We start from the raw sequence: 18,785 nt of genomic DNA, 5'->3' as shown, positions 1-18,785 counted from the left end.
CACACTAAATAATCTAGTATATAATTTAACAACTATTAATATATCAAAGCAAAAAATATAACTATTGAGCAATATATATATATGTGTACATGTATTGATAGCAAAATAAAGTTGCAAAGTACTATGGCATTATGTTATTCATTATATTATTTGTATACGTTATCTAATCTTGGTTCAAAGATTTATACTATATTTTGTCTTTATATGGTTTAGCAGTGGGATCATCTTTGTACGGAATGATAGCTGATGTTCTGACTGAATTCGAAATAAATTTATAGAATCTATCCGAATAGTCCTTGGGTGGAATAGCACTAACCACTTTCAAGTCATGGTTAATACCCCTCCAGTATGTCTCTAATCTCTTGATAATCGAGTAATTTGTTAGACAGTCGATTATACCAATATAGTATATTATATCGATATTTTCGTCGTTTTCATCAGAGCCTCGAAGACCTCCTTCATCTTGCTTAAACATGTGCGATATCATTGAACCCCTTTGTTGCACTGATATTTTCCTTGGAGAAGATTCTGCATCACCAGCAGAATTACCGAAATCACTGTCCTCTGGGTCTAATAACTCTTTTTCCTTTCGCAACATTTCTTTGGCTTTCTTCATATCATGAATCCCAATAAGGAGTGAGTAATCCATTGTGTTTAACTTAGATAATAATTCTACATCCTTTTTCAGTTGTGTTAAAAACTCGTTCTTTTTAGAAGGTCCGAAGCTCATACTTTCATGGTTATCGAGCCAATTTAAATCCTTTAACACTGGTCTGTAAGTTGGTTCTGTCTTTAATTTCTCTTTGTCAACTGCCGTGAATCTACCCCACGTTGACCCTTTCAAGTCGTAAGTTAAATGCATATCTAGATGAGGAGGAAACAAATTGTTCATAACTACAAAATAAATTCTCCTATGCTTCAGTTTGTTTTGAAATGAAATTGGCATTTTTATTCTGTGAAGACCATAAAATTGGCACACTAAAGTATTAGGATTATTTTTGACGTGATTATAATAATCTTCAATATGCTTCCTTAAATGACGATGTTCAGCATGATGAATAGTTTTGATAATGTATTTATAATCCCTGGAATAGTAAAAAAAAGATCCACTTTTACCAGGAGAGTCAAGTTCACTTAAGACGTATTTTGATGTTAGTGAAACTAAATAATCAGCTGGATCTAATCCAAAAAGGGCTCTTAATTCTCTGAATACTTCTGGAGCATAATCTTTAAATTTAAAAGCGTACTGTGATGATGGTGTTAATTCATTTCCATGATAGTCAAAAGCTAATTTCTTTTTGAAGCTAAAGTCTCTTGGCACAAGAGGTTTCATTATTCCTGAACAGCGGGATACAGCAACTCTGATACCAGTTAGCATATTGTATGCGATAATGAAATTAACGTGACCTTTACTGACTCTATTTCCTATCAAAACACGATCATCATCTGCTAGACTGTCGCTAGTTTTTGCGTGAATTTGTCTCGTATTTCTAGTTTTAACTTCTCTCTTCTTCAGGAGAGCTTCTCTCATTTTTCTTATTTCCACTGCGGCTGATTCTGATCTTTTTAATGCTCCATCATTAGAATATATTTGTGAAGTAGATACAAATTTTCTAATTGGTGTAAAGTCTCCTTCTTCTGGGATGTTTTTGTCAATGCTATTGTTATTATTAGTGATGCGAGTACTGTCATTATGTTGTTGTAGAGGAACTTGTAATGAGTGTAATGATGCATTATTTTTTTGATAGTTATGATTCTTGATGCTATTGCTATCGATGGATTGTGATAGATCATCCATTGGTAAGATTTGTGCGTGTTTTGATGAATGAAAAGGCAATGTTCTTCTAGAAGAGCCTATTGTGCTTCGACGTCTATCAATCGTAGGTATGATTGCCACAGAGTCGTTCACACGCTGTTTATTATTAGCATTCTGTTGTGATTTTGAAGTGATGCTAGTTGATGTGATTGTATTTGAATGCTTTTTCATATTTCTTGCTTTCCTAGTTTCTGATGATATGGCAGAAGATCTAGATACAACTTTATTCAACAGTACATTATCATCATTTACATCCTGTAGATATGATTCTGTCTCTATTATACTATCTGTATCGAGTATTGTATTCATATTATGATCTGAATTTTGAAGAACTTCATTTTCACTTACTTGTTTAAGAGCATTACCCAATTTATTTTTTTTGAAGGTCGAATCAGTCAATACACTTTCATTTTCTTCTACGCCAAATTTATTATTTACAGCAGACGAATCGTAGTATTCCTCTAACGATGTTGTTGACGATGCAGTATCATTTCTGGGACTTCCCAAATGTGAATCAGAATTCGATGACGAATGATAACTACCGGAATGACCTAACCCCGTAAATTTTTTATACTCATCGGATCCTCTATTTGAAGTTTTATTAACACTATGTTTGTTGTAATTATTGTTTGTACTCTCCACGGTATCTTGATTGTTATTTTTTAATCGGTTCTCCAACAACGGCTCATAAATATTGGTTTGCGGTACCATGACATCGGAAGAAATCATTATAGACATGGAATGCAACCTAAAAAAAAAGTAGATATTGAATGTATGGAAATAAAAACGAAACTGTGAAATTACGTAGATTCAATATAATTCGATATCGCCAACCATGAAATATTAAAAGAAAATAAAAATTATAACGAACAGATTTTGTAAATATATTTCGATGAATACGTCAAAGTTCCAATTAAAAGAAGAGAATTGGGATGAATTAACGAATAAGTCTGTGGCCCCTTCTATTCAGGTGATTATCCTATTTTTAACTGTGTTATTATTATTTTTTGTTTTTGTTATTAAAATTATTTCAATGAGTAAAATATTAAAAACTCTCTTGACTAAACAAATAAAAAAAAATAAGCAGAGGAAAAAGATAAATAATAGAGCGCTATGCAATATATTGAACTCCTGAAACCGAATTTAAAAGTGATGATGATTTTCTATTATTTTAAATTTATATAATCCATGTTTACAATGTCTAACAACTCGACATTAATCCTTACAATATTTAAATACAGTAAATGAAGAATCATTTATTTAGTAATTTATGAAGTGTATTGTTTATGATTCAGAATTAAATTTAAAGCAACGATAAAAATTCAAAATAAAAAAAACAAGTGAGGGATGGGCGGGTTACCCGGAACGTCTAACGCACCCGCGCCCGACGTGTTATCAATTATATCTTGGCGCGCTCTGGCAAGTGACACTAAAGATGACACAAAATGGTAATGTGTCAGTAATTCGAGGAGCTTTTTCTGTGTATAGGGGCATAATTGTATTTCTGTATATTTGCATAATTATGTACTGGCATATTGGCATAGTGGTAATTACATCGGGTGTGTTGTTAGGCGCTGTTTAGTTGTTCAAGGATCGAATTTAATATATCGATGGCTCGTTTGACCTCCTCGAACGTGTTGTACAGAATCGCTGGCGCGATTCTGATTACGTTTGGTTTTCTCTCATCGACTATCACCCCTTTCTCGTATAAATATTTGGACACTAGTTCCATCTCGGTGGTGATATCTGCTTTGCAGTCTCTATGGACGTAAAAAAACAACGATATTTGAGCTCCATGGGACCTCTCGGACTGGATGGGTGTAATGATTTTAAATTTTAATCTTGAATCATTGGTTGCACTAGAGATGTATGGTGATTCTTGCAGTTGTTCAATCAAGAATCGTGTTAACCGTTGGGACCTGTGCCTCAGTACACCCATATTCCCATATTTCTCGAAGATTTTTAAAGAATTATGCAATGACACAACATCGATAACACTAGGGTTACTCTGTCTAAACCCCAGTGCGCCTTCAATGGGTTCGAAAGTCTCTTTCATTTCAAACCGTTTTTTAGAGTCGTTCCCCCACCAGCCAGCTAATCTAGGTTGGAAGGGTTTGGCAGGGCTCAGTGGCTTTTGTGTATGTTTATTGTGAACAAATAACCCGCCTATTGACCCAGGACCCGAGTTCAAATACTTATATGAACACCAAACAGCAATATCAACATTCCACTCATGAAGTTTTAATTCAACATTACCTACAGCGTGTGCTAAATCCCAACATACAATGATATTTGGATCGATATCATTCACAAATTTGGTTATTGATTCGATGTCAAATAATTGACCTGTGTAGTATTGGATTCCAGGAAGACATACTAATGATAAAGTCTCTTTGTGCTCTTGGATTTTTAACTTAATATCTTTAAGGTCAAGATTGAATTCATTTTCTTTAGGTTGGACTCGTATTAGTGTGCCCTCAGGGTTTAGCCCATTCAAATAACATTGATTCAGTAATGCATAATAGTCTGATGGAAATGCACCAGTTTCCATTAATATCTTGTTTCTGCGTCCATTAGGTTTATAAAATGAAACCAAGAGTGAATTCAAGTTCACTGTCAATGAATTCATAACAGCAACCTCATTTTCTTCGCCACCAACAATACGGCACATTAAAGGTATCGTTGGAAGATCTATTTCAGCCCACGTTGTCTCTTGGTTTAAACGGTTAAAGTGTGCTACAACTCCACGATCTTTCCAAGCATCAAGTTCGTTAAGGATAGCAGTCTTTGTTGATTTGGGCATCAACCCTAATGAGTTACCACAAAGGTATATAACCTCATCATTTTCTAATTTCCCTTGTGGTGGTTTAATCCCCAAAGATTTGAAGGTTGGGATGTGAAACTCCTGGCGTGAATCGTTAGGGTATGTTTCATCTAAGGCTTTTGCAAAAGGCATTTTAGCTAAATCTTCAATCGAATTAACAGCTATCACCCAGTAATTCTTTGAGGCTGATAATGGGTGTTCCTATGGGTTAAACTTGCCTTTATCATCCATATAGATAATATTATCGTTAGAGAAAATGTTCAAAGAAAAAACGACTCAATTTATATTTTGTTATATTATAATTTTCTTCAATATATTTTGACTCTTACAATAACTAAACATAAAATTTCCCATGGTAAGGTTGTAGTAACTGGTGGATGCAAGGGAAAATGTTTGTAAATAAGTACATACAAATGCCAGAATTCTCAGAAATCTATTATTAACATATTATAAGCTTTACATAGCTCTATATACTCAAAATCTAGGTCCTGGGAGCCCAGGTGGCACACCTATATCCTTTCTTGGTTGTTGAACCGGTGCCTGTGTCTGTTGGTTTGGTGTTGAGTTTGCTTCTGCATTGTTAAAGGAATAGTTGACTCCATTTTGCTGGTAGTATTGAGTTCCAGAATTAGACATTTGTACTGAAGGGCTCCAATTTGAATACGAAGATGGTGGTGCTTGAGGAGTGCCATATATGTTATTATTTTCGAATCCTCCAGGGTAGTATTGTTGATGATGCTGAGGATAGTATGGTTGAAATTGTTGTGGAGGAGCTTGTTGGGATGGTGGCCGAGGATATTGACTAAAGACTTGAGATGGAAACTGTTGACAGACGGAATTATTTGAATATTGCGTGCCATAGACAACATTATCCATGTTATTAGGAAATTGCAATTGCTGCGAAAATTTCATATTATTTTCGGCTGGATTTGGTGGCACTTGATTATATAAAGGATTAACTTTGTTATCAATTCCTTGAGATGGCAATTGCGACAAGGTAGGAGTCAAGTATTGAGGGTTACTTTCTCGAGTTAATTGAAGTTGTGATGTCTCAATCATACCAGAAGAGGGATATGATCCAAGGATATCAGTGCCCGATTTTTCTTTCAATGAATTGTCATCTTTGAAAGCAATTGTATCGTTCATTTTGGTAATATTGCTATTGCTCTCATGCATTGTTCCTGGTCCTATAGTTCCAGTAAATTGATTCAATATATCATTTTCTGTAATGAATGAATCATTATTTGGGCTGTTCATATATAACTCTGATTCAATATTTACATTTGACACCGCCGAATTTAAACTAGAACTTGACATATTAACTGTGGATGCAGATAAAATATCGTTTATGCCCTTATTACTCAAATTAATATCACTATTTTCAATATTGCATGCATTTTTTTGTGAACTAATATTGACACCTATATTTGAAGATTTAATTTCATTAACCTTCGTGAAATTTGAAATCTGATTATTAAGAACAGTATTCTTGCCAGCGAATGCATATCTCTCGATGATATCCACTGCTTTTGGTTTATTATCATTACCCCTTAACACATTGCTACGATTGGTTGAAAACTCTAAGGTGCTCATCTCAAGTGTATCAAGTATATCGTTGCTATCATCTGCATCTTGTATGTTTTTAACGGCAATTATAGAACTTGGTTTGGTAGCAAAATTGGATGGTGCAGTAGGAATAGAAGATCCACTATAACCCCTGTTTGTAAAAGCTTTACCCTTGTCAGTATTCCTTATTCTCATTAATTTGGCTTCCAATTCTGTAACACCTACGAGATTAGCTGACTTTTTATCTTTAGCCATCGTTTTGGAAAATTGATCATACATTTCAGTAAATGTGAAACTTTTCTTCTTTCTTAGATCATTTTGAACAGCAGAAAAATGAGGCAATACAAACAATCCCGTATGTTCATCCCATTTGATAGCAACTTTGTTTTTTAAAAATAATTGATATACTGATCTAACAATAGATTTAACTCGTACCGTATACTCCTGCTCAACTGATAGTCTTAAAGAAGCGTCAATTTTGCCACTAAGTCTATCCATTTTATTTTCACTGCTAAAGGCATCTTTAAAATTTATATCTTTCAAAGAAAAGTTTACTGGTGAAAAGTCCTTTACTATTACATCTTCTTCAAAATAATAAGAGGATCTTGGAGATTTTGAACTGTCACTCTCCCAATCAGTTATTTCTCTTTCCAAATAGGCATTAGCTAACCTACCTAGCCAATACGAAAATTCAAGATCTCTATGGGCAAATTGCAGAACTGATTTGTAAGATTGGATCCATCCCAAAAATATTCTAACCATAGCCAAATACTCAAATGACTCTTTTTGTTTATCAAAATTTTTCAAATTAATATTTTCAATAATAGTGACACAGTATTTAAATGCAAAGATCAAATAGTTTTTTTGATTTAAAGTTAATTGACTTAATGGAATTTTCTTAATTCCTGCTTGTGTTGATTGGCTCGATTTGATATTCTCATTATTCGGTGCGTTATTTGTGCCTGTCACATCTTCATCGTGATTAATACTTGTGTCTAGAGGTATATCCTTTAACAATAAATCAAAACCACCAATTACTGTTAATAAATTTTTGAATATAAGATTTATGCATTTTGAATATCTACTGGATAATTTTTCCTTTAGATTTTTCTCTATAGTGTTTACTTTAAGGCCATTTATCAGAGTTGGCTCTTTATATCCAATATCATCTTTAGAATTTCCTAACAGCCATATATCTGGGAACAAATGAATTAAATATAATGCTGTAAAATAATTTTCAATAACTTCTCTATCAACAATACTGGATTTCATGATATCCTTATTATATATGTCACCTAAGTTTTCCATGAATGCATCTTTGAATTTGTTTGAATGTTTATCTGCCGCTAATTTCATAAAATTTTGTAAGCCTGATGCAGATGAAATTCTTGATGTTATACTTCGAGTCAATTCATGAATACACAATCCATAATTCTGTGTCTGAAGATAAACCAATCCCATTTGTAAATGATTTTGACCAATAGATGGTAATAACAATGATGCTATATTCAAATATTTCAATGATTTATCGAAGTTCTCAATATTGTATTTACACGTGAATATTTCATTTAGTTTCTTATACTTGTGAGATGCTCCTAAATATAGCAAGCATCTATACAAAGCTAAAACTAGTAAAACGGATCTTGGATTATCATCTTCGAACTTAAATTGCGATTTTAAGTCGTTTTCAGATAATACGATATTTAAATTGTTTGTGATGACCACGTTTGAAATCACATTTGACAAATCGTATCCTTTAACAATCTTTTCAATAATATTGTAATAGAAAGATTTCACTGACTTGAAGTATTTTGTTAACTTTGAATTCATCTGTCTGAACTCAACATAATGTTTCTTTTTCCCATTTGAAATATCAACATTATTAGTTCTTATGAATTTAGCCCAATGTTGGAACCATTTGAAAATTGGATGATGTATTTTTTCCCATAACAAATCCAAAATATGAGCTATTGTATTTTTATCAACAGATGCTGATAAGTCCAAGTTCCCTTCAACAATGTCATGATTTTTAGAAGCAAAAATGTCTTCATTCTCAATGAAGTCATTTAAAACAATTTTATTGAATTTAGAATGCACCAAGTTAATATAACCATTTAACAACGTATAATCATTAACAATTTGGTTCGATTGTAATATTGGCTGTAGTTGATTTTGGAAATCAATCAAAATCCTTTGAATATTATTTGCAGGAATCTTTTGTAACTCGTTCATTATCTAGTACATGAAAAAGGCCAAAAAGTGGAAATAGATTTCGTTAACCAAATTAGCATCAACAATAATTCTACTACTAAGATTAGAAATAAATAAGGATAAATATGTTCACCGTTTCTCCCTCTTATAAATTGCAATTTTCAGTTTTTTGAAGTAAACCTGTTACTCACAAAAAGTTGGATGCTTTCGACTTATATAAGTTCTATTCCTACTTAAAAAAAAAATGAAGCAACAACAATAACAAAACTTGAACATACAGAAATTGCAATAACTATAGATTATAGACTGTAACCATAAAGAGATTATTATTACTCTTAAAAACATATAATCAATACCAAACAATCTAATTAAGATTGAATCCTTTGAGGTGAAAAATTATTCGAAGTTGTTGAAAAGGCGATGAGCTGAAATTTTGATTATATTTGTTATAGATAAGTAATATCGTTTACAAGAAAATGGATTAATGTTTATATTGTATGTATTTAATATTGAATTTGAACATACTTACATCTGTGTACATTGAGGAGATGTATTTTACAAGGGCATATTTGGATTAGACAGCTTTTCTTCCTGGTTTACGACGGGGGACAAGGAAGTTACATGCACTTTTTATTGCTAATGAATTAGCTCTTAATTTGATTGAGAATGTTGAGGGAGGGTTTCTTACTAACATTTAAGATAATTGTATAACAAATAAGTATATGTATACATATATGTATGTTTGTATGTATTGGTAAACAGTAAATTGGGTTAAATCCTTTCTTATGGAATTGGATGAATAGTTAATTCTCCATATGTTCTTCATGTATTTCTTAGCAATTATAGAATAGCTTGATTAAATGATTTTGGAAAAAGCACATCTGTAAAGTAGATCTACTTCAAACTTTAAATTGTTTTATATAAAAGATAATTTGTTTCATGGTGTGTAATTGAATAGATTAGTTTCCCTTGAGGAGCACGGTGGTGTGAAGTTTGAGGTGTGATCTTTGTTGCTTGCAAGGTACATATACATACTGTTGTTCAACGTCGTCCGATGAGGGTTCTATGTGTGGCAGAAAAGAATTCTATTGCAAAAGCTGTTTCACAAATATTGGGGGGAGGGAGCTCTATAGCAAGAGATTCCGGTTATATGTATGTCAAGAATTATGATTTTAATTTCAGTGGGTTCCCATTCGCAGATTCGAGAGATTGTCAAGTCACTATGACAAGTGTGGCAGGTCATTTAACTGGAGTTGATTTTGCAAATGAGAGGTATGGCTGGGGTAAATGTGCAATCCATGAGTTGTTTGATGCTCCTCTTAGTCAAACTTTGGATAAGAACCAGAAAAAGATAGCAGATAATATTAAGAGGGAGGCAAGAAATGCAGATGCTTTAATGATTTGGACAGATTGTGATAGAGAAGGCGAATATATTGGTTGGGAAATTCTCATAGAAGCAAAAAAGGGCAATGGATCTCTGAATGAATCTAATATATATAGAGCAGTGTTTTCGCATTTAGAGAGAAGTCATATATTACATGCAGCAAGAAACCCAAAACGGTTGGATATGAATAGTGTTCATGCAGTCGGTACAAGAATGGAAATTGATCTTAGAGCAGGTGTTTCTTTTACAAGGTTACTAACTGAAACAATGAAACCTAAGATATGTCCTCCTGCAGTTGGTCCAAATAGAAATAAAAAGAAGGAAAATATAGTGATATCGTATGGAACATGTCAATTCCCAACATTGGGATTTGTGGTTGATAGATTTGAAAGAATAAGAAATTTTATTCCTGAAGAGTTTTGGTATATACAGTTACAAATTGCAAATCCGGATCCAAATATCACAACTACAACTCCTTTCCAATGGGAGAAAGGTCATTTATTTGATAGATTGTCTGTGTTAACGTTTTATGAGCTGTGTATAGAAACAGCAGGAAATAAAGCAAAAGTTATCGATTTAAAGTCAAAACCAACTTCTAAATACCGTCCATTACCTTTAACTACTGTAGAGTTACAGAAAAATTGTGCTAGATTTTTAAAAATTAATGCAAAGCAATCTCTAGATGCAGCTGAAAAGTTGTACCAGAAGGGATTTTTATCTTACCCAAGAACTGAAACTGATATATTTCCTAAAACTATGGATCTCAAGAAATTGGTCGAGAAACAAGCTCAATTAGATCAAACCAATAGTTCAAATAGATCACCTTGGGCAGACTACGCTAAAAACTTATTGTCTGATAACATCGAAGGGCATTCACAATTCCAAACACCACGTGCTGGTACACATGATGATAAAGCCCATCCTCCAATCCATCCCATTATTGCATTAGGTGAACATGCCACTATCACACCTGTCGAACGTAGAGTATATGAATATGTCGTCAGGCATTTCCTTGCTTGTTGTTCCGAAGATGGTAAAGGTACGTCAACAACACTTATTTTGGATTGGGCAGGTGAAAAATTTACTGCAACTGGTATTGTGGTACTTCAAAGAAACTTTCTGGATGTCTATCCTTGGGCAAAATGGGAAACAACAAAGCAACTACCAAGACTTGAGATGAATCAGCTAGCTGATATTGTAACTGCTGAGATGAGATCCGGAAGTACCTCTCCACCAAAACCAATGACAGAAAGTGAATTGATTATGCTGATGGATGCAAATGGAATAGGTACGGATGCCACGATTGCAGAACACATAGAAAAGATACAAGCAAGAAATTACATCAGACCAGAGAAAGTTGGGAAAGAAAGTTATTTACAGCCTACGACTTTGGGCATTGCATTAGTTCATGGATTTGAAGAAATGGGTTTAGAAGACTCATTTGCAAAGCCGTTTCAGAGAAGAGAAATGGAAGAAGATTTAAAAAAAATATGCGATGGTATAAAGACAAGGCAAGAAGTGACATCAAACATTGTTACAAAGTACCGGAACTATTACAGGAGAACAAATACTTCAAAAAACAAATTATTAGAAGTTTATGACAGAGTTAAAAACACAATAATTTAAACTCTTCGGCTATTTTAGTTTCTTAAATTGAATGGCTACATATCCAGAGATGTGTAATATTTAACAGTGTTACACTCTTAGCTGTTACTTTTCTATCTATACTGCCCCTAGATATATTAATTAAAAATAGCTCTCAGTCTTTCATATATATATATATATATATATTATGTATTAATAAAATCATTCATTGGAATTATTTATGAATTAGTCTTTAATAAAATATTAATAATACAATTAATTTTATGTATCAAACACGGTCTTTGTCTAAAACTATTTATGAAAGTTTTTCGGATGGTAAGTTTTGTGTGTTCATTACTTGGGATAAATATGAAGATGCTCTACACCAACAATAAGAAGCTGTTGATTCTACTTGTATCCATGCTTTGATTTGAAATGTTTCAAATATTTTTTCAACTCTTTTTTTGATAATTGTCGAGTTCTCACCTTCGACATATTGTATATGAATATATCCCACTAGTGTAATAGGTTTTTCCTCAGTTTTCTCTGAATTAGTTAGATAATCATGTTTGTGATTATGACTGTAATTATTTGAATCTATATCCTCATGATTATGCGAATGATCATGTGAATGACTGTGTCCATGAGAGTGACCAGAAGCATTTGGTATATTTGGCCAAAATCTTGGAGAAGTGTAACCAGAAATTCCCGGAGTTGTTGATATTTTATGTAGCGCACTTTTCAAGTTATTGTGTTTTTTATCGTCCAACTTCAGCAATATACTTCTTGATGTTGAATTGATTAATGGAATAGCACTTATAAGAATAAAAACCCCGATTAAAATAGATGCAATAGGATCAAATATATGTATGTGTGTGAATTTGATTAGAACTGAAGAAATTATAACACCAACAGAGCCCAAAGTATCCGCTAATACGTGTAAAAATACACCTCTCATATTATCATTGCCTGAGTGGCCAGAATGTCCACCGTGATCGAATGCAAACAACCCTATTATGTTAACTCCTAAACCAAGAGAAGCCACAATAATTAATTCATTCGTTCCTTCAATTTGAATTGGATTAAAAATTCTTCCAACAGCTTGAATAAATATACCTGCTACAATACCTAGTAATAATATACCATTGGTGAATCCTGTAATCGTTTCCAAATATTCGAATCCAAATGGATATTTATCAGATGGTGGCCTTTTAGATAGAATACCAGCTAATAAACCCAAAAGTAATGAAGTACAATCTAGGGCCATATGCAATGAATCAGATAATAAACCTAGAGATTTTGAACGGAAAGAGTATAGTAACTGAACAAACATAAAAGTAGTATTCAATAACAGGAAGGAGAAGATAGACCTGGTTTCCTGATTTGATGCCATTTCTCTGAACACACCTAATGGCGTATGTGAGTGTTCATGAGGAGATAATTTATAAATATCATGCATATCCTCATGTTTACCTTCAGAATGAGAATGCTTTCCATTGCTATCATGCAAATGTGAATGATGAGTTTCTTTATGTTGATAATTGTTTGTTGTCCAGTATAGAAGTCCTTCTGATAGAATTATATATAAAACCGTCAATATGTCTGTGGTCTTACGTCCTGTAAATGTTTTAAAAGATAAATAATTCAAAAGCAGAGACATGATACCTGTATAAAATGTAGTAAATTTAGTGATCCAAGCAACGTGTAAATTTTTAAAAATTAATTGACTGTTAGAGTTCATTACTGTATTGGAATTCATCAAGTCTTGCAGTGTTAAGTAGAAGACTACTAAACTTCCACTAAAAACAAAAACAATTAAAAATTGTACTTTAAATACTGTAATCCATAAAGTACTGAAATAAATCAAAACAAATGATGATACCTGGAGCAACAAAAGACTGAAGGAGACCATCTTTCTGTTTGTGCTGATGTTATCGACATTTACAGACTCCATCTGACTCTTCTTCTGTTCGATCAGTGGTAAAATAATGTATGGAACTGAGAAGTACAACAGGGAAATGATGATAGTATATGTTAAAGTTGGGCATATCAATCTATTTGAATAATCTCTAAAATTTTGTAATTTCTCATTATTCCTGACACAATAGACTATCGAACTGACAATATACAATGGGAAATAAATAAAAATCAATTCCTTTAAAGTCAATTTATTCTTTTTATTTTCATTCAGTTCATAATATTTAGAGAATAATAAATTTATACTCAAAAGTGTGATTGCAGTTGTCTGAACTGAGCCCAGTAGGTACGTTAAACAACTTGCAATGAATGTGAATAAAAATATTGGGAAAATGTATCTCTTATCATGTAGACTTCTTAACATATATCCAATTGATACAAATGAACTTGCTGTGAATATTGGTATCAAAAATAGCCTCAAAATATATCGAAGTATAGCGACTTGAAAAGACCCAATATCTGGAGGCACATCGTTATCATTCAAAACCACAACCAGTCTACTCGATAGTATAACAGTAGGATATGACAGGAGCAATGGTACTCTTGTCAAAAACGTTTGGATGGTCATCTTTCTTCTCGTCAAAGCAAGTAGCAGGCCCTCTAGTGTAACGAAAGCTCAATCTCTCTCAACGCAGCTTTCAGTTAGAAACTTTTCAGACAAACAGTCCTTTATGGCAACCAACTAACGTCTCAAAAGAACTATGAACCGACAAAATGAACAATCTTTTCGACATCTATATTTCGAAATATAAGTTTCCAACTCTCTTTTAACTTTCGATGATGGCAATTACGTTGAAAAAAAGTTACTCGCTATAAAGGTTGTGCTATATATAGATATCACTATCATTCAATTGATATAACTACAACAGAGCTTTATATATATGAGGGATGTGCATGCAATAGTACATGTTGCAAATCACCTGGAGTATAGGTTCTTGCAATTGCACAATTTGCAGCCCCACAAGAGTCAATATTGTTGTTTAATATTTTTTGAGGTTTTGACTTGTCATGTTCTTTTAATGATGGGTAGACACAATATATACCTTATTATATACCATATATACCATCTTATGTGTTAAAATTGCAGCTGCTATCAGCCATTTAAAGCTCAGTTCTTGATTGTTTTACCTTTAAATGTGACTTCATTCAAAACAAGAGACTAAAGTTTCGATTTTTTCTCTAAAGCTGTTGTGTAATTGAAATGTAAACAACTTTAATGACCCATTTGTCTTTTAAAAATATTAAACTAGTTTATAAATGTTTATGAAATCAGCAACATAATCAATCCACAATATTTAGAGTGAGCTTTTGTTGTTTGGTTTGTTTGCTTTGATATAGTTTGCGAAGGTGATCTTTATGGGAAAGGAAAAGGTTGACATGGGAAGTAGACTGAGGATTTCTACCAATGTTGATATAATGTCGGGAGGATCTCATCGACTCGAGGCAGATCCACATGATTCTACTGCTTACGAACCATTGGAACGATTGTTCCAAGATCAATTGCCAAGGAAGTTACCAAGAAGACAGAAATGTGTACTCATATTGATTTTAAAATCGTTGAATTCAACTTTCGAGACAAAATATTTGAAGCTTCCTTTCAAACCAGATGGTCTTAGATTAGGTAGGCCAGTAGCTGCAAACAATAAAAACAGCAGTGCAAATATATTGACAACTAACAAGACCGATAATGGTATTGACAAAGAAACGCAACAATTCCCAATGGTGAAACCAGATACAGGGTATTTCGATTCAAGAGTTCTTTCAAGAAACCATGCAGTACTAAGTTGTGATCCAAAAGATGGCCAAATATATATTCGTGATTTGAATTCGAGTAATGGGACATTTCTAAATGGCAAAAAAATCAAGAGCAATGAAGAATACGCTGTGAAAGTTGGGGATGTGATTGATCTGGGTACAGATATAGATAACAAGACAGAACACAAAAAAATTAGTGCGTTCGTTGAAGACATAGCATATATTCCAATCCTATCCATTGGTGGGGCAATGAACCGAATGATAAATGATGATGTCGATTTTACAACTAATGACAATACTAATTCCATGCTATCTGAAAGAAATATCCTTACCATTAATACCCGAATAAAACCATATAGTATACAGTCTGATATTACAACCTTGGCTGCATATGAATCGAATATATTGGGGTATAACAATCCATTAATTTTGGAAGACGCCATTTTAGGTGTAGAGACAGAAATGTTAAGTGGAATTTATGTGAACAATTCGATGGGAACTAGCAGCGATCTGATGGACGTTTTTAAAATATTGGCTACTGAAATATCATTAAATAAATCAGAAGCTCTGACGTGTAAGTCTATTGAAAAGTATATACAGAATTTCATTACAAATATAGAGTATCTCAAAAAATTTAATATTGAAAAGAACGACAATCTCTTAGCAAAATTGCAAAGTAACCTTAAGGAAACATTATCAAAACAACATACAGATAAAATGGAAGCATTCCAGAATTTAGTTGATACATTAGAAACGGATATGGATGATTTGAAGAATAAGATGAACATAAAAAAGATAGAACATGAAGAGAGCATTTTGGCCATAAAAAACGAAATTGAAGACTTCAAAACAAGGGTAGAAGTAGAGAACTATAAAAAATCACAATTAAAGAAAGGAAAAGGGCAAACTAATGAATCATCTCGAAGCTCTTATTCTCGAGGAGACTCATCATCTTCATCTTTGTCAAACAGGAACAATGATATGGTTAATGACACCAATAGTAAATCTGATACGAATAATGAATCTAGCGAGACTATTTCAAGAAACAACAAAGTTAATGAATATAAAGCATATGGAAAATTACCAATAACTTCACTCAAAAATATTTTAATAGCAGGAAGCATTGCAATTGCAATTATATGGAGTTTCATAAAATCTTAATCATGAATATACAAATTATAAATCAACTTTAATATTTGCATATATAATTTAATCAGAGTATAAAAATATTGATATTTTATGTTTTTACTATTTACTATGATAACATCATCAGTTTGGAATATATAAATGACTAGTAATTCAGTGAATCGAGTGGTTTAGGAATCTTTTACTCGTCGAGAAAATAATGATGTATTTAGATGATAGTTTATACTGTTTGAATCTATAATCGTATCGTTACTAACTGTATCAATTATGATAATCAAAAAATTTCGTACGGTTCAATTGTTTTTGTTCTTCTGCTAAGTTCATTATCGTTTCAGTCCAAAGAATATTCATTTGTCTGTATCTTGCATATTTCATGAATACTTTGGGATTGGCATCTGAATATTTTAAGTTTAGATGATTTGACTGTAACTTATGTTTATGAATGCTTGCGTTACTTTGAACAATTTTATTGTTTACAACATTGTATATTCTTTTGGAATCTAATGCAATATTTGTAAATGGGATGTTAGTGATAAATTTAAATTCTCTCTTCAAGACCGCAATCTGTTCATTGATAACATTGGAGACTATTATTTCTAGATTGTCTACTTTAAGAAGATCTGAGGGGTATATACAATCATAAACGGTCGTTAACGAGTCGATGCAACTATTCACTATTAGCTCTTCCATTCTTATGATTAGAAGTTCTCCGTATGTGGAATGCATTACGTTGAGTTTGTTTGGTCTGGGGAGACTAAATGAAAGAGACGATGCCTTAGAAATAATTTTTAATAATGGATTTTTCTCCTTCATGTATTTTAAATGTTCTAAATCATTTGAATATGAATAGTTCTTTAAATTGGTCGGGAAATAAGAGACAATAAAATCCAATTGTGGGGGATTAACTCTAAGTTGAAATTCCTCTTTTACAAAACGAACCGGTGGATTAAAACTATCGTAATTTTTCACAAAACCAATCAAAATGTTGGGTACTTCAGTCTTTTCTTTCCATAACGAGTGCAAACCCTTCAAGAAACCAAATTCAGGGTTTATCAGAAGAATATTCGAACTTCCGTTTAATGAATTCTTATACTTAAACAGTGTGGAATAGAAACTAGGAGATGTTGGTGCCGATATAATCAAATTCTCTATTACTGATAATTCTCCATTCGAATAAACTGGAGGGTTACATGATGCCATCATCTGGATCGGCAGTAAAACATTATTCTTCCTGAATTGGAAATCGAGATTAGAATCCTTATATAAAAACCTATTCAGCTTCTTCTCATCTTCTAAAAGTAAAATAACCTCTGGAAACTTATTGTGTGAAGGTATTCTAGCTATCTGGGAAGCTAAATAAAAACCCAATGGTGATGAACCTGCTGCATACACCCTTGGAACTCTCTGCATAAGATCACAACTTTTTTATTGATTCACTTGGATCCTTACGATCAAATATATATCCATGCACCTTGCTGGTTGAGTATCAATGTAGTTTAATTGAACTTACTTACTCCATCCTTTATATAAAAGTACTTTGTAGTCTTCAAATATTGTGATGAACGATTTTTAACGTTTCGGCGATTTTGTGAATGGCCATTAAGTTGTTATTGTAACTGAATTGATTTAAATGAATGGCCAATTGACGTTGTTACAGCTTTGCAATCTTTCCCAGGCAATTTTGCTCATCGTATCTTCAATCACAAGCTTGTGTGTGCCTGCAATTTTGTTTTAGTTCCAGATATTGCAAGGAAAGAGAAGCCCAGAAACAAGGATGCTAATTGTTGGTCTTACCGGCGGTATTGCCAGTGGGAAGAGTACTGTGTCAAGAAGACTGAAAGAACATTATAAGATCACTGTAATAGATGCCGATCAGATAGCCAGAGATATTGTTATGCCTGGCGAATCGGCATACAAAAAGATTGTGGAACATTTCCAAGAGAACATCCCTGATTTACTACTAAACGACAAGCAATTGAATAGGGCAGCATTGGGACAATGGGTATTTGGCAACGCAGACGAACTGAAGGTTCTAAACGGAATCACTCATCCTTCCATTCGGTTACAGATATTTAAATCCATCCTATTATGCTACTTGAAGGGGTACAAAATGTGCGTGTTAGACGTCCCATTACTGTTCGAGGCCAACCTGGACGCATTCTGCGGAATTACAATAAGTGTTATATGCACCAGCGAACTGCAGATAGAAAGATTGCAATCAAGAAACCCTGGCCTCTCGATAGAGGAAGTGCACAACAGATTGAACTCCCAGATGAGCCTAGAAGACCGTATCGCAAGATCCGACTACATCCTGGAGAACAATGCCAGTCTAGCAGCTCTCTATGACCAAATAGACCTGCTAGTGACCAAGATAACCCCGACATCAATGAGAACCGTCTTAGAATACATCCCACCTCTAGCATTCATCAGTGCAGCAGCAACCGTCTGCTCAAAGAAGATCACCATCGGATGGAGGGAATCCCACAAGCCACCACAAGCCAAACTAAAATAATTCACTGTCT

The 18,785-nt window shown here is 33.2% G+C and overlaps 8 protein-coding genes across 8 annotated transcripts; 3 read left to right on the top strand and 5 right to left on the bottom strand.

The window, feature by feature from the left end:
• Positions 1-187: 187 nt before the first annotated feature.
• MSS4 (1-phosphatidylinositol-4-phosphate 5-kinase) lies at positions 188-2,554 on the bottom strand (the record flags this gene model as incomplete). The annotated part of the gene is made up of 1 exon (XM_003687847.1): positions 188-2,554. One exon carries the CDS (start codon positions 2,552-2,554, stop codon positions 188-190), a length of 2,367 nt encoding a protein of 788 aa, XP_003687895.1.
• Positions 2,555-3,383: 829 nt separating this feature from the next.
• On the bottom strand, positions 3,384-4,772 carry BNA5 (kynureninase; the record flags this gene model as incomplete). Its single annotated transcript, XM_003687846.1, has 1 exon — positions 3,384-4,772. The coding sequence occupies one exon, from the start codon at positions 4,770-4,772 to the stop codon at positions 3,384-3,386; it is 1,389 nt and encodes a 462-aa protein (XP_003687894.1).
• Positions 4,773-5,114: 342 nt separating this feature from the next.
• Positions 5,115-8,438, bottom strand: TPHA0L01020 (EST1 family protein; the record flags this gene model as incomplete). Its single annotated transcript, XM_003687845.1, has 1 exon — positions 5,115-8,438. The coding sequence occupies one exon, from the start codon at positions 8,436-8,438 to the stop codon at positions 5,115-5,117; it is 3,324 nt and encodes a 1,107-aa protein (XP_003687893.1).
• A 1,033-nt stretch (positions 8,439-9,471) lies between these two features.
• On the top strand, positions 9,472-11,427 carry TOP3 (DNA topoisomerase 3; the record flags this gene model as incomplete). Its single annotated transcript, XM_003687844.1, has 1 exon — positions 9,472-11,427. One exon carries the CDS (start codon positions 9,472-9,474, stop codon positions 11,425-11,427), a length of 1,956 nt encoding a protein of 651 aa, XP_003687892.1.
• Positions 11,428-11,701: 274 nt separating this feature from the next.
• On the bottom strand, positions 11,702-13,930 carry MSC2 (metal cation transporter MSC2; the record flags this gene model as incomplete). The annotated part of the gene is made up of 1 exon (XM_003687843.1): positions 11,702-13,930. The coding sequence occupies one exon, from the start codon at positions 13,928-13,930 to the stop codon at positions 11,702-11,704; it is 2,229 nt and encodes a 742-aa protein (XP_003687891.1).
• Positions 13,931-14,718: 788 nt separating this feature from the next.
• TPHA0L00990 (uncharacterized protein) lies at positions 14,719-16,278 on the top strand (the record flags this gene model as incomplete). Its single annotated transcript, XM_003687842.1, has 1 exon — positions 14,719-16,278. The coding sequence occupies one exon, from the start codon at positions 14,719-14,721 to the stop codon at positions 16,276-16,278; it is 1,560 nt and encodes a 519-aa protein (XP_003687890.1).
• A 246-nt stretch (positions 16,279-16,524) lies between these two features.
• Positions 16,525-17,673, bottom strand: CBS2 (Cbs2p; the record flags this gene model as incomplete). Its single annotated transcript, XM_003687841.1, has 1 exon — positions 16,525-17,673. One exon carries the CDS (start codon positions 17,671-17,673, stop codon positions 16,525-16,527), a length of 1,149 nt encoding a protein of 382 aa, XP_003687889.1.
• Positions 17,674-18,037: 364 nt separating this feature from the next.
• Positions 18,038-18,775, top strand: CAB5 (putative dephospho-CoA kinase; the record flags this gene model as incomplete). Its single annotated transcript, XM_003687840.1, has 1 exon — positions 18,038-18,775. The coding sequence occupies one exon, from the start codon at positions 18,038-18,040 to the stop codon at positions 18,773-18,775; it is 738 nt and encodes a 245-aa protein (XP_003687888.1).
• Between the last annotated feature and the right edge of the window lie 10 nt (positions 18,776-18,785).

The sequence above is a fragment of the Tetrapisispora phaffii genome, chromosome 12, assembly GCF_000236905.1.
Source record: "Tetrapisispora phaffii CBS 4417 chromosome 12, complete genome".
In the NCBI taxonomy this organism is placed as follows: Eukaryota; Fungi; Ascomycota; class Saccharomycetes; order Saccharomycetales; family Saccharomycetaceae; genus Tetrapisispora; species Tetrapisispora phaffii.
This window is presented reverse-complemented; position numbering and strand designations above follow the sequence as displayed.